This window comes from Phocoena phocoena, chromosome 16, assembly GCF_963924675.1.
Source record: "Phocoena phocoena chromosome 16, mPhoPho1.1, whole genome shotgun sequence".
Taxonomy (NCBI): Eukaryota; Metazoa; Chordata; class Mammalia; order Artiodactyla; family Phocoenidae; genus Phocoena; species Phocoena phocoena.
The window spans coordinates 740,870-756,440 of record NC_089234.1 but is presented as its reverse complement, the minus strand read 5'-3'; the positions used below and the strand labels follow the sequence as shown (position 1 = coordinate 756,440).

Below are 15,571 nucleotides of genomic sequence, written 5' to 3'. Positions count from 1 at the left end.
TATCTTATTCTTTTTGATGGTATGGTAGATGGAATTTTCTTTATCTCTTTTTTGGATTGTTCATTGTTAGTCTATAGAAAACCAGTGATTTTTGTGTGTTGATTTTGGGCCCTACTACTTTGCTGTAATTCATTTATTAGTTCTAACAGTTTTTTTTTTTTTTGGTAGAATCTTTAGGGCTCACTACATATAAGATCATGTCATCTGTGAACAAAGATAATTTTATTTCTTCCTTTGCAATTTGGATGCCTTTTGTTTCTTTTCTTGCCTAATGCCGTGGCTAGGACTTCCAGAACTGTGTTGAATACAAGTGGTGAGAGTGGGCATCCTTGTCTTATTCCTGATCTTAGGGGAGAAGCTTTCCATTTTTCACCATTGAGAATAATGTTAGCTGTGGGTTACTTCTATTTTGAGTGTTAGAATCTATAGGCATTTCCCCCCTTAGGTTCCTTTCTGTGCTTTTATGTCTAGGCAGGCTATCTTTCTAGCATAAGGACAGCTATTTGCTTATGTCTTCTTCTGATAGTTTTTCCTGTTTCAAGTTTTGTGTTTATCTCCTGAAGTCATGTAGAGCTTATTTTGTTTGCAAAGTAAAGAAAGGATCTAATATAGCAGTTTAAAAATAAGCATTGAACTAGTTGACTACGACTGCCTTGGCCCTCACCAGTGTGACGTGCCCCGTTACTTCCTGCGGCTGCCTCAGTTCTGTACTTAGGAAGGGGGCTGCTGTGTCTTCGAGAGTCTGGGTGCCTTTCTCTGTCAGGGGGTGTGGGACAAGCATGCTGAAATGACTCTCAATTCCTTCACGCTTCCTGCCGAAATAGAATTCTTTTATAAGGTCCTTTTTTGTTTTCCTTAAAGTCTAAGCATTATAGAAAAGTACAAATCATCCCACAACCCAGAAGGAGCCATTGTACATGTGTCCCCAGCTCTCTGTGTGCAGGGCGGTGCAGTGAGCAGGGTGGGCTGAGTGAGCAGGGGCCACACAGCACTGCTGTCTTCAGTCCAATGTCAAATTGAATTCTATTGGAATTTTCAGGAGAAAAAAGTCCTCGCTTGCAACTGAAGGAACTTGAGAAAAATGCAAACTATATATCTCTCTAAAATTCTCCTAAGTATATGAAAACTTAAAAACAAACTTTAAGAATTTGTAGTTTGAAAATACATCTTAACTTTAGACCATGTTCGTGAACTGCCTGCTGTAAAGAAATCACTCTTGTTCTGCAGTGGTTCTTTGCTTGCCACCCACCCCCCCCCCCACCCCGTATAGATTTAGTATCTGCATTTTGTCAGGTTTCTGACATCACATCCCTTCACGTCTAGTCCTTAGTCCTGTGCGTAGGTGGACGTTGGGCTCGTCCCCGTGGTCTTCCGGTTTCTGTTTCTGTTCCTGAGTTCTGGGCCTACGGGTTCCGCATCCGTCTGTCAGTCAGTGACCAGGTTGGTCTTGCTGTCCGTCTTTCCGAATCCCCTTTTCTCAGAATACTGTTCCCTCGCAAGCTTGGTCGGTTTTCCTTCCCTTTTAGGGAAGCATCTGCTCTACATTGGCTTCTGGGCCCTTTGTGTCCCATTTTCCAGCTCCCTCCTCGGGGATGCCCACTCCTGCTGCTCCGCACCCTCAGGCTCCCGCGCTCGTGGACTCAGGACTGGAAGCTGAATCTCTTTGCCCTCTGTCTCCAGGCCGAGCCCACGAGCTGAAATGCTGGTGGGCCCTCTGCGCCCCCAAACCAGCACCCTTGCCCTCAGCCCAGGACAGGGGTAGGGGGGCTGCCCTCCCCTTTCTCTCGCTCCTGGTCAGGGCATCTGGGACCTTTGCACTCGAAGTCTTCTTTCTTTGATCACCCCGGGGCCCAAGGCCGACTGACTGGCCATCCCTGCTCGCGTCCTCGCCATGGCGCGGGTTGCCCCGCGTCCCCGGTTCAGGTGGGGGATCGTTCGGGTCGGTGGGAGAGGGGTGCGCGGTGCTCTCCGTGCTCTCAGAGCTGTGCCACCGTCACCACCGTCAGCTCGGACCACCTCCACCCCTCAGCCACACCCGGGACCCGGCAACAGTCTGCGGCCTGTCTCTGCGGACCTGCCCGTTCTGGAGTTCCGTAAACCGTCATCAGACGTCATCTGTCCTTTGGTGACGGGCTTCTTTCACTGAGCACAGTGTTCTTGAGGCTCATCCACGCCGTGGGCCATGTCAGTGGCTGTCGTGTTCTCTTGGACCACGTTTTGTCTCTCCGCGCACGCTGGGCTGGCCTTTGGGCAGTTCCTGCCTTTCGCCTGCCGGGATTCCGTGGCTACAAGTGCTCGTGGCCGAGCCTCTGCTTGGACAAGCGTTTCCACGTCTCTCGGGCGCATCGCTGGGCCACAGCCGGCGTTTTGAGGAAGCGCCAGACCGTTTCCCACAGCGGCCGCACCGCCCGCACCCTCCTCCTCCGCCCCCAGCCATGTCTGAGGGTCCGTTTCTGCGCAGTCTCCCCAGACTTGCAGGCTTGTCTCTGTGTCAGCGTCCCGGGCTGTGGGGCGGCATCGCGCCGTGGTTTGGGTTTGCGTTTCCCTGACGCCTAGTGATGTTTGGCATCTTCCATGGGCTGTTGGCTGTCAGTCTGTTCAGAGCCTCTGCCCGGTCTTTCCGTGGGCGGCCTGCCTGCTCGTGCTTTTCTTTGCTCACCTGGGAGGGTGACAGACGGAGGCACGGCGTGCCCTCCTCCCCGTGCAGGACGTGGGGGCTGGAGGCTGGGCCCCGGCCCCGAACTTGGCCTTGGAGACTGGAAGGCCCCACACCCGGCTGGACGCTGGCCTCTGTCTCTTGCGCGGATGCGTGGAGACTCGTCCACACCCTTCTGTGTGGTCTGCGAGGCTCCGGTTTCCCAGCCGTTTCCCCTCGTTCATTGCTCAGCCTGCAGTGCAGGCTACCTGCCCTCGGGACACACAGAAGCATCAGCGGGCGACAGCACCTCCCGTGTGGCAGCCGTGCACTCTGGCGTCGTGGGCCGTGGGTGACGCGTTTGGGCCCAGCCGTGGTCAACCTGGACTCTGGCTCCGGGCCCACAGCCTCGCCGTCCAGAGCTCTGCTCGGATCAGGGGTCTGAGTCCTGAGGTGTGGTGGGTGGAGTTTTGTTTTTTTGTTTCGAATTGTGGTAGAAAACACAGAACATTAGATTTGTCATCTTCACCATTCGTAGCGTGGTCCAGCAGTGTCAGGGACGTTCACACTGATGTCACCAGATCTCAGGAACTTTTCATTTCCTGTGTCTGAAACTCTGCACCCACTGGACGTATGTCCCTGCTGTGTCTCCCGTCCCTGTCCAGGCCTGCCGTGACCTCTCAGCACCTTGGCCTCGTTAGGTTGGGTTGGACCATGCCCCTCACTCGGCTGGCTGGCCTGGTGGTCCAGGACCCTGGCAGGTCGTGCGGGAAAAGGCGGCGTCCTGTTTTCTCAGGGACCGGGCACTCGGTGTTGGCTGTGTCCTGGGGTGTCCGCAAGCCCGTAAATAGCACTCGGTGCCGCGCGGCTCTTTCCACGTTCTCAGAGCCTGGCCCAGGCCCCCTGCCGCCTGGCTGCGGGCAGCCCCTCCCAAGCCCCCCACCCCGGGGAAAGAGCAGGGCTGTGGCGCCTGCCCATCACCAGGCAAGGCTTGTCCTCGCTCTGCCCCTTTTCCCTGGACGAGCTGTGGACCAGCTCCCCGTGCAGAATGGGGTCTCCCGGGTGGAGCAGCGCGTCCTCGCCCCGTGTTGCGCCCCCATGGTGAGGACGGCAGATGGGCCATCACATTGGCGTCTGCTCGCGGACGTCAGGGCTGTGTCACTGGCCTGACTGTCTTTTCTTCTTAATTTACAGCCAGAAAACCTCCAGAAGAACTGGCTGCAGGAATTTTATCAGGTAAGAGCCCCGTGGCGGCCGGGCCTGCGGGAGGGGAGCGGCTCACATTGCGAGAGATCACAATTCGTCCTGTGGCCTCGCGCGGGCAGCTCAGGGGTCCCATCCACTTCCCAGTTCCTCCTCGGAGGCCCCTCCCTTCTCAGATGCCCCCACCCAGGCCGGGGTCTCTGGTTGTCGGAGGGGAGGCTGTCGAAAGCTGGCGGGGACATTTGGGTGCCTTTTGGGGCGCCCTGGGTTCTGGGCAGAAAGCACGGTGACCGGCTGGTGGGTGGACGCCGGCCGGAGGCTCTGGGGGAAGCCTGTCGGACGAGCGGCTAGTTCCCGGCACCTTCCGTGGAGCAGCTGTTGGTTGGGCCCCTCGTCTGTGGTCAGTTCTGTCCTGGATGCCGGGGGGGCTGCTCTGGAGGGATGACAGAAGACTCTGTTCCTAGAGCCTGTGCTCCACGGGGACAGGCAAGGAACACAGCCAGGACCAGCTCAGACGTCTCCCCATGAGGACCAGCCTCGCAGTATCGGGGTCCTTGGCGGAGCGCATGGGACCCTGACGGGGCGTTGAGAGGCCACTCTGGGAACTGGTGGACAAGTAGGGCATCCCGCTCAGCGGGGCTGCAGGCTGACTGTGGGCCACCAGGAGGCCAGTGTGGCCGCAGCCCGCAGAGCCTGGGGTAGGGACAGCGTGACGAGCCCAGCACGTGTGTTCTGTGAACAGGAGGAAGTGCGGATATTGGGGGCCGGCCTCAGGGCTGCTGAGACCCCAGGGGCTGAGGGGTGGCACCTGGCGGGTCCCCTCGGGGGCGCTCGGTGTCCTGACCATCCCATGTGGGACACGTGGGCCACTGGGCAGCCCTGGGCTCCTGCCGTCCCTGCTGGCACTGGGGGGTGGCCGCCTGTCAAGTCTGTTGGTCTGAGCTGTCCACGCCTGACCCCACCAGATGCTCAGCCCACTGGGGGGACGGGGGTGGGCTGCGGGTTCTGCTCCCGCCCTGGAGATGCAGCCGGGTCCAGAGGGAAGAGTCCAATGAGGTTTGTCTGCCTGGGCTGTTTGGAGGTGGGCGGTGGTCTCGGCTGGGAAGGCAGGCGGGTCCCTGGGAAGCATCTGAGGCCCCGGAGGGTGGGGTTGGCAAGAGGCCGTGGCGGGGGTGTCTGTGGGAGTGAGTGGGGCTCGTTTCCCCGTCACCTGGGGGTTCTGAGCTCTTCCTTCCCCACATTCTGCCCTGCCCAGGTGGAGAGCTGACCTCAGGGCCCCGGCCGAAGCCTGGCCTGGCAGAGCTGTTGCATCAGCTCCAGGCAGGCAGCTGTCCGAGGGGGCAGGGCGAGACTACCTTCCTGGTCGAGGGCTCACCTCGGGGGCGCGGTCCGGCTCCAGCGGCTCCCTCTGCCTGTGGCCGTGGAGTGAGAGGCCCTGGTGTGTGGCCGTAGCCATCCGTCCAGCTCTGTCTGTTCCCTGGTCTGTGTTAGTTTCGGCCAGAACAGCTGTCATGTTTGTTCGTTTGTTTTTCATGGCTGGGCCTCGGCAGTGCCCGAGGAGCACAGGGTGTGAGATGTGGTGGGTGGCGGGCCTGGCTCCGGGCTGGGAGGGGTCTTGGCGGTGATGCCCTCAAGGATGCAGGTGGGAGGCCTGTTCGGGCGCTGGGCTGCCCTTGGTGAGAGGCCCCTGGGATCAGTCACGGGGAGCCGGCGTGAGACGCCGACTTGACAGGCCCCAGACTGAAGGCGCGGGGCTCACGTCCAGCCTTCCTTTTCCCTCCTGTTTTACTGATGACCTGGAGCCTCGGTGCAGTTAGGACCGGTGGTCTGGGGGTGAGTTCAGAGGGCGGCGGCTCCACTTTTTGTGAAGTCTGATCCCCAGGAAACACAGACCTCCTCCTTTCTGAGCCTCCTGGCTGCGCACTCAGCCATGTCGGGCTGTTTCCGGAACCAGAGACCGACTGGCGGGTAGGCAGCTTGGTGCTTCTCTCGGGGTCGGTGTGCAGGGCGCCCGCGTCCTTTCTGGAACACTCCGCCTTGGCAAAGGGAATAGAAGTAAGGAGTGATGAGAGCTGCGGGACGTTCTTCCCGGTTTGTGAGCAGAAGCCTCTTGAGGAGGAAGAAATTTCAGTGGCAATTCTTAAAAGTAAGATTTTAACACAAGCCTCCTCCCCCCCGCCTTCCTTGGGCCGACTTGGTCAGTGGGGTGCTCAGCCCCCTGCCCGCAGCCCAGCAGCTGTGGGTCGGGAAGCCGAGCAGCCCCACCCAGAGCAAGGCTGGCGCTGGCCCAGGGCCCAGGGGGCAGGGCCTTGAGACACGGGGAGCTGGGTGGCTGTACTTTTTAAAAAAAATCCTAGAGTTTCTATTACGCGGTTATGATATTTTTCAAAGTAGTCTTTTAATGACCTGCTTTTATAAACAGGAGAATTGAATACAACCTTCATGTTTTCTAGAACCCTTGGAGTAATTTTTGCTTTTTTGTCAAACTTGATCACCGTAAAAATGCAGGAGACAGGAGGAAATACTGTTTATGTTCCCATCCTTAGTTCTGAACTGAGATTTTCGTGTGCTCTGTCCCGAACGTGGCCACGGCACCAGAGAGGGTGGTCAGCCTTCCAGAAGACGCAGAGCCTGGCCTCACCCCTGCTGGCCTCCCCATGCTTCCCTGCCCTCTGTGCCCATCCCAGCTGTGACCTCTCCCCAGGCCTCAGACTCCTGGAACCATCGCCAGCGACCCTCACCCACTTCCAGGCCAGCGGCAGCCTCGCCAGCCCCCTTCATGGTCCCTCGGGAATCTCCCTCGGGGGGCCGCCACACCCCCGTCCTTTCTCTGTGAGCAGCGGAGTGCCCTGCAAATGGAACCCAGGTCCTGCTGCCCTCCTGCTTCCCGTCTCCTGGGCTGAGGGCCCAGGGTCCATGCGGGGCCTCCAGGCGGCCCCACTCACACCGCTGCCTCCTTCTGTGCCTGCCCCCCCGCCCCACTCTCCTCGTCCTGTGGTTGCTGCCCCCTGGAGAGGCCCCTCCGGTCACCCTCTTGGCCTCCCCCAGCCTTATCTGGCTCTGTGGGCTCATCACTACCTGGACTTGTATTCTGCACATACAGCCTCCACCTCTGCCCCCAAGTTCATATGCTGGGGCCTCATCCCCACTGTGATGGCATTTGAGGCGGGTCCTTTGTGAGGTGATCACGTTCAGGTGAAGTCATGAGGGTGGGGCCGTCATTGGATCAGTGCCCTTATACAAAGAGGAACAGACCATGGCTTGGGAGGTGCCAGCCTCCGTGCAGGGTGCTGGGGGCCAGAGGGGAGTGGGCCAGACACCCCGCCCTCAGGAGCTTCCACGGTGCTGCCAAGATACAGCCAGAAACAGCCCAGGGTGGCCTAGGGCTGCTCTGGGCTGGGCTGCAGGAACCGGCTTGCAGGGTCCTCAGGAAGGCCCTGGACGAGGCTGCAGCCAGACCTGAGGACGGGCAGGCGCAGCCATTCTGCCTCTGATGGTCACTAATCCTAGTGACTGCAGGCCAGGTTGGTGGGAGGTCGATTTTAACTTTCCAGTTTACAGAGACGGTGCACTTGGGGCAGGGCCCGTCCTGCTGCTGCATCCCTAGAGCCTGGAGCGTGTCTGCACGTGGCGTGTGCTCAGCTCTCAGCTGAACAGCAGTGAGGAAACAGCACAAAGTGGAGGATAAATAAGTGTCCCCGCCCCCATTCTGCCTGTGCTTGATGTCACACCCTCACGTCTAATGTCTGTGTGTCCTGGGGAAAAGGTCCCTTCCTTAGCCAGTCGCAGGTCAGCGCACTTGGACATCTTACTCTTTGTTTGGTAAACTGGGAAATCTTTCTCTGTAGATTAATATACACTCTCTTTTAATGGCTTCAGGGTATTTCATCAAATGGATGGATAGGCCATCATGTTTTAAAGTCATTTTTCTATCGATGGCCCTTGGCTTGTTTCAAGTTTATAGTAATGCTATAGATAAATTATAAAACAGGTATGACGCTGGCTCACATCCAACATGAAAAATGAGCAAGTATTGCTGATTTTTTATTGAGATAATAAATATTTGTTATTTACTAATGAGAGATCCGGTAAGATGTTAGAACTGATTCAAAGAAGAATCCAAAGAGCAAACATATGGGCTCTCCTGTCTGTGGTGCTGAGACGAATTTGTAGAAGGGATGTAGGACTGGCCAGGAATGAGCTGTGTGCCACCAGACACTGGCATTCTTTTTTAAAAAAAAAAAAATAATAATAATATTTATTTATTTATTTATGTATGGCTGTGTTGGGTCTTCGTTGCTGCGCGCAGGCTTTCTCTAGTTGCGGCGAGTGGGGGCTACCCTTCGCTGCAGTGCACGGGCTTCTCATTGCCGTGGCTTCTCTTGTTGCAGAGCACAGGCTCTAGGCACACAGGCTTCAGTAGTTGTGGCACGCGGGCTCAGTAGCTGTGCTCGCGGGCTCTAGAGCGCAGGCTCAGTAGTTGTGGCACACAGGCTTAGTTGCTCCACGGCATGTGGGATCTTCCCGGACCAGGGCTCGAACCCGTGTCCCCTGCATTGGCAGGTGGATTCTTAACCACTGCGCCACCAGGGAAGCCCGACACTGGCGTTCTTGAGGTCAAGAATCTTTGCATCACTGCTGGTGTTTAGAATTCACAGAACTGTAAAACAGCTCAGAGATCATTAAAGACAGAGATAACCTGAACAGGGACAGGGCACCTCTAATCTTTTATGCCCATTTGAAAGTCTTTCACAATTTTCCCTGACAATAACTTAAAGAATAATGGGATGAGTAATATCTTCTTCCAGCTAACATGGAGAAACAGGTACCAAATTTATCCTCCTGCTTAAACAAATTAAGACCAGAAAACATATATGAAACAGTAGTTTTCAGACCTCAAGCAGCAGGCAGGACTGAGGGGATGAGAAAGGAGCCTGTACTCACCCCAGTTTATAGCCAGAGAGAACTTCTAGGCTAGTGTCCAGCAAGACAAAATTTACAATTTGATGGTTTACAACCAATAAAAAATGACCACGCAGGCAAAGAAGCAGGGAAACAGGACCCTTAAAGAGGAGAAAAGTCAGTCAACGGTATGGCTAGAGGTTTATCAGTTTTATTGACCTTGGAGAACCTGCTTTTGGTTTTATTGATTGCGCCAATGTTGTTTTCTGTTTTCTCTTTCACTGATTTCTGCTCTTTATGTTTTCCTTTCTTTTCATCACTTTGGGTTTAATTTGCTCTTCTATATGTAGTTCTGAAAGGAGAAGACAAGAGTGACCAATTTTAGAAATTTTACATTGGGGAATCATCACTAAAAATCCTGCAGACAATAAAAAGATAGTAAGGGAAATATCATGAACAACTTTTTGCTAATAAATTTGGACACTTACATGAAAGGAAGATGTTTTTGGAAAAACAAAGGATCAAAGCTAAGTCAAGAAGAAATAAATGAGCTCTCTATTAAATTAAAATTCTGCTAAACACTTTCCCTCAAAAAAAACTCTCTAGGACCAGATGGTTTCACTGACGAATTCTGTCAAACATTTAAGCAAGAAACAATAACAATTCTACAGAAACTTTTCAAGAAGACTAAAGCATGGGCGATGCTTCCTAACTCATCCTGTGATGCAAGCAGTGCCCTGACAGCAAGGGCAGACAGAGGCGCCACAGAATAAAAAGATAGACCTGTATCCCCCACGGAGTAAATGCCAAAATTCATGGAGCTTTAGCAAATCGAATATATGAAACTATTTATATATATAAAGATACAAGCGACACAAGCATGCGTATAAACAACAACATATCAAAAAGTTAATGCATTAGTACCAAGGAACAGAAGCCTGGTGTTAACATACGAAATTAATAAATACAATTACCCATGTCAGCCGACTGAGGAAGACAGACCACGTGATTATCTCGGTAGATGCACAAAAAGCATTTGCCAAAATTCTACAACCATCTCTCATGCAAACTCCCAGCAAACTAAGAATAGAGAGGAGCTTGCGCAGGAGCTTCTGTAAAGGGCACTACAAACCCCACAGCTGACGCAATGCTTTTTTGCCTCGGGAGTGGGAGTAGAGCAAGGGTGCCTGGTCTCACCTCTCTGTTCAGTGTGGCAGTGAAGGTCCTAGCCAGTGCCGCCAGGCAAGAAAGGAAATAGAGCCACACAGATCTGAAAGGAGGAGGTTAGACTGTGTCTGGGCCGAAGGCATGACTGGGAATCATGAGGAATCCACAGAAACTTTACTATTACAAATATAAGTCAACTTATTTAGTTTGCAACATACAAGATCAATTTGAAAACATATTTTTCTGTTAGATATGATCACTTATTACAGTAGCACCAAAATGAAATACTTGGGTATAAAGCTAATGAAATATGTTAATGTCTGTACACTGAAAACATAAAACACTGATGAAAGAAATCAGGGAAGATACAAGGAAATGGAGAGGTGTACCATGTTCATGGACTGCGAGACTCAATTATGCTAACATGTCAACTCCACTAGTTGATCCACCAGTTTTGCAGTTCCAATCAAAATCTCTGCAGGACATTTTGGTAGAAGACTGCAAGATGATTCTAAAATGTAAAATGTATATGGCAGAGCAAAGGAACTAGAATAGCCAAAACAGTGTTGGAAAAAAACAGTTAAGTTTAAGGAGTCACACTTTCTGATTTCAAGACTTTCTACAAAGCTACTGCAATCAAGACAGTGTGCTTTTGGGAAAAGGACAGAGATATGGATTAGTGGAACAGAAAAGAGATGCAGAAACAGACCCACAAATATGTCTAAGTGATTGACAAAGGCTATAAAAAGACTATTCATTAGATAAGGGACAGTCTTTTCAACAAATGGTGCTGGACCAATCAGACATCCATTTGCAAAAAAAAATTTTTCCATACTTCACACCATACACAAAAATTAAAATACATTGTAGACTTAAATGTAAAAGTTAAAATTATGAAATTTCTAGAAGAAAACTTAAGACAAAAATTTTGTGGATGGGGCTTCCCTGGTGGTGCAGTGGTTGATAGTCCGCCTGCCGATGCAGGGGACACGGGTTCGTGCCCCGGTCTGGGAAGATCCCACATGCCGTGGAGCGGCTGGGCCCGTGAGCCATGGCCGCTGAGCCTGCACGTCCAGAGCCCGTGCTCCACAACGGTAGAGGCCACAACGGTGAGAGGCCTGCGTACCGCAAAAAAACAAAAAAAATTTTGTGGATGGCAGCTGGACTGGTGGTGGTGATCACTCTGTAGTGTATACAGGTGTCGGTGACAATGCTGCACACCTGAAATGTACATTAAGCAAACAGACAAATAAATTTAGCTCTAAGTCCCACCCCCCCCCAAATCTTTATGAGCTTTGGTTAGGCAACGATTTCTTAGATATAACACCAAAAGCACAACTCATAGAAGAAAAATGCTGATAAACTAGAACTTTGCATAATTAGGGACTTCTGCTCTTTGTTAAGACACTGTTAGAGGAAAAGGCACCCCAGATGTGGGAGGGATATTTGTAAATCACTTTTGATGAAGGGCTTGTATCCAGAAAGTACAAGGAACTCTCAAAAGTCAATAATAAGAAAGCAGAGAACCCAGTTTACAAATGAGCAAAGGATTTGAATAGACACTTTACGGAAGAAAATACACAAATGGTAAACGTGTGAAAAGGTGCTCAACATCACTAGGCTTTCAGGAAATGCAAATTAAAACCACAGTGAGATATCAGTTCGTATGTGTCAGACTGGATACAATTAACAGAACCCTGACCACGTCCTGCGTTGACAAGGATGCAGCGCATTCTGAGCCTGCTGGCAGGAACGCAGGATGGTGAGGCCACCGTGGGAAAGCCTGTCTGTCCATTTCTGTGAAGTCAACACATGCCCACCACGTGACCGAAGATTCCCACCCTGTTCACCCACCTGACGTGGACACGTATGTTCGCACGAAACCTGAGGCGGTGTTTCCACTGCTTTCCTTGTCGTCCTCTGCGAGCCAGACTCTGGTGTGTGCCCTGATCCGCTAATGTGGCTCATGGGGACAGGAACGGCGCACTCCTACAGGAAGGACGGGGGCCTGGAGGAGGCGAGACCAGGGGCACGGGCCTGCTCGGATTCTGGGTGGCGCCGGGGGTGCAGGAAGTGCCAGTTCTTCCCTCCGCCCCCTGCTGTGGGCTCGGCCGCCGCGGGTCTGCAGCTGCCCTCCCTCACCCCGTGCCCAGCCTCACCCTACGCGTCAGCGTTTGAGGTCCTTTACAGAGACACAGAGCTGGTGGTAGGCTGCAGACATCGCTCGCCTGTGCTGTGCCCGTGGACGCCGGCTCATCCTCACGGCGAGTGAGGCACAGCACAGCGATTCCAGGGGACCCAGTGGTGCAGCGGAGAATCCTCATTGGCCCTTGAAGAGCCACTCGCTCGCTGGTGTCATCGTGGCTGCATTCTTTGCCCCTGATACTGGGACGAAGGCCCACGCCCCCTTGGAGCCCACTGACGTGGTGCCACCGGTGTGTCCAGGCTGCCCTTCTGGAAAGTGCTCTGACCCCTGACCCCGGGACCCCCTCCGAAGTGGATACTGGGGTGGGGCTCACGCCCACAGGGCCCCGCAGCTCAGCAACTGGTCGGGTGTGATGGACTTTCAGTGATAGGGCAGAGGGTTCGTTGTGCTGCTCGCTGTAACGATGCGAAGGCACCTGCGTTAAATCCACACGCATGGGAACAACGGGCCACAGGACTCCAGGCGACCCATGTCTCACGTTCCTCCGGCCTGTTTCCTTCAGTTGTAGCTGCTGCGTGGCGGGCGCTTGCGGCCTCTCACTCCTGCGATGGGCTCAAACTGCCAAACTCTGTTTCCCACGTGAGGAAAGGGAGGTTTAGAGGTTCCGAGACCTGCCGGGTTGCATTAACAGGACGGTGCCCGTCGCTGTGATTCCAAAGGCCCCTAAGCTGGGAGACGCGGTGCTGGGGGTGCGAGGGCCACAGAGCAGGCAGAGGGAGGAGGCGGGGGGGGGGCGTTGATGGGAGTCGGGCCCAGGGGTGGAAGGGGGTCAGGTGGCCTCCCTGACTGAGGACAGAGGAGGAAGAGGCGAGGACACAGGGATTCCGAGGTGGGGAGGAGAGCGGCGGGAAGAAGGGGTGAATGCAGGCCAGCTGGAGAGGCGGGGCCAGCTGGAGGGGTGGGGCCTGAGGACCTGGGGGGACTGGGCTCACCCGGGCACCTGGGACCCCAGCGCAGGGACCACGTGGCAACTGGGAGAGGCTTGGAGCCCCGGCAGGGAGAGGAGATGGGTGCAAGGCGGGGAGCCTGCGGGCCGGGACTCTGGAGGCTGCCTCCTTGGGGTCCAGGGTCCCGGGGAAGAGATAGTCTTTAGGGGGTGGCTGGGGCTGGGGGGAAGCCACTGTGATGAAAGGCCGGGGCGGGGGTGGGGGCTTATCTGGACTCTTATACGGTGATCACAGTACCCTGTGCGCTGCAAATGGCCCCAAGGAACACGGGCCGGCTTCAGGAAGCAGGGTTCCAGAAGGGATTCCAAGGCACCTTGTGCTGTGCCCAGGAGTCTGTGGCCGCCAGCTGGCCCTACGGTCAATGTGGAAAGCCGGGTGGGCGCGTGCGGGGCGCGCAGTGGCCTCACGTGTCGGCCCAGGACCGGCTTTGGTCCTGCTCCCACCTTGGTTGGGAAGAGTGCTTTTTAAATTAAAATCAATCCGTTCATATAAAATCTGATGTCCCAAAGCAACAGGTTTTGTTAAGAGTCAACCAAGCTCCATATTTCTGCCTCTTTAAAAGGAGCTGTCCTGTGTCCAGCTGTCTGGATCTGGTGTAAAGCAGTGGCTTGCCCTCCCTGCCGGACGCTGCTTCACCTTTGCAGTCGGCGGTCCAGCGTGCCTGTAGGTGCCACGGCCAGTGGCTGCACTAAGAAAACTCCAGCCCTGCACTTTGGGCTGGACGGCCAGGCCCGCACCCACCCCAAGGACGCGGAGCGGTCCTCCTGCCCCACACGGGGCCAGGGAGACAACTTCGCTGATGGGACGGCCAGGCCCTCTGCCTGCTGGCGAGGTCACAGAAACTCGTGGTGTCCTGGGTGCCGGCCGGCGGCTGCTATGGGGCCTGGGCTCTGGGACGGCGCCCCGTCAGGGCACCAGGAGCTGAGTCTGGGCCTCCTGGGGGCGGGCACCCAGCCTCCACCCACAGCCAGTCCCAGCGCAGCCCCGGGGCAGTCCGGGTGTCCAGAGGACACCCCCGCCTGCCCAGGCCAAGGGTGGGCAGACATTGTGTGCAGGGTGTGCTCAGGCATAGTTGGTAAGTAGCAGCCATCTTTCCTCTGGAGGAATTCCTTTGTCCCTTTTCGGCTCCTTATCTTGGCTCTCCCGGCTTCCACTGGGCTGTTTGTAGGATGTAATTCCTTTTTAGGTCACTCAGATACTTCTCTTTGGAGAAAGCCTAACCAGGCCTGGCTGTTTCTATTTTTAGTTGGGGGGAGGGGATGGCAGGGCTGCTCTCCTGCATTCTGGGAGCCGAGGGCCGCCCTCTCACTGGGCCACCTGCACAACATCAGGAAGGGGCTGCTTTTTGGCCGCATGGTGTGTATTTTTTGGTTTTTTTAATTCCCTAGGCTCTTCCTTGCCAAAATTTCTACTTCGCTCTTTTCCAAAATATTTTTCTTGAGCCTTCCTATGAACGAACCCACCTATTTTTATCAGTTGCCTACTTTTTCCCTCAAGTTCGCAGAAGCTCCTTTTTTTGGTAAAGAATTTTGGCCGAGCACGTGTGCAGTTTGGGCAGTGACCTTGTCCCAGGTGGGCAGGGTGGGAGCCAAGCCAGAGCCCAGGTGGGCCGAGGCGCCAGACACCGACCCTCCCGGGGGCCTGGAGCCCTCTGCCCCATCCAGTTCCCGCTTTACTGAGTTCCTTCCAACCAGACGTGACCCGAGCGTGCTGCCCACACCTTGGAGGGACATTCCTGTCCATCCTCAAGATGTCCATGCCATCGGACCCAAAGGGATCTCTGTCTGGGCTCATTCAGGTTCCAGAGCTCCTTCCCAGAGGCTGGGGAAGGCCAGCAGCTCCATCCTTAGCTGCCCAGAGAGCTCTGGGCCGGAACTGGCACGTGTGGCTCTGGGGCGGGAATGACTGCGCGGCCCCGGGGCCTGGGTATATCCCCACAGCCGGTCCCGGCACCGCAGCATTTGTGGTGGCGTCGAACTGACATGCCGTCTGGTGCTTCCTCTGTGTCTGGCCTGTGCGCGGCGACTGTCCCAGGCAGGCGCCTAGGGACGTGGACGCTCAGAAAGCCCTGGGCAGCAGGCACGGGAACTTACTGTGGCCCAGCGATGACCCTTCTTGGTGAGTGGGCCACGGAAGCGGGTGCGCCATGCAGCTGCGGCCTGGACTGTTCCGTGCGGTCTGTTAGGGCAGCGTGCGCACGCGTGTGTGTGCGTGCGTGTGTCTGTGTGCACGTGTGTGTGTGCTCCTGTGAGTGGGAGTTTCTGATACTGGCCATGTACACATGTGTGGTTGTGTGTCTTCCCGACGAGTTCTGTCTGGTTACCACGCATGCTCTTCACCCCCTGGGGTCCCCTGCCGTCACTGAGGAGGCCTCCCAGGCTTCCCGTGTGTCCTTCTGCCCGTTCCCTTCCGCGTGTGACTCTGCACGCCCATCTCCCCTGGTGCTGGCGCTGCCTTGTCCCGCAGAACCTTCCATGCTGTTCCGTACAGGGGCCCCTGCAGCCCTACCAC

At 55.0% G+C, this 15,571-nt stretch overlaps 1 protein-coding gene across 1 annotated transcript in view; it reads left to right on the top strand.

Annotated features, from left to right (window-relative positions):
* INPP5A (inositol polyphosphate-5-phosphatase A) overlaps positions 1-15,571 on the top strand; it is a 183,950-nt gene that overhangs the window by 59,280 nt on the left and 109,099 nt on the right. Inside the window, exon 2 of the mRNA XM_065894444.1 lies at positions 3,830-3,871. Coding sequence (XP_065750516.1) covers positions 3,830-3,871 — 42 coding nt within the window. The remainder of the gene's footprint in view (positions 1-3,829; positions 3,872-15,571) is intronic.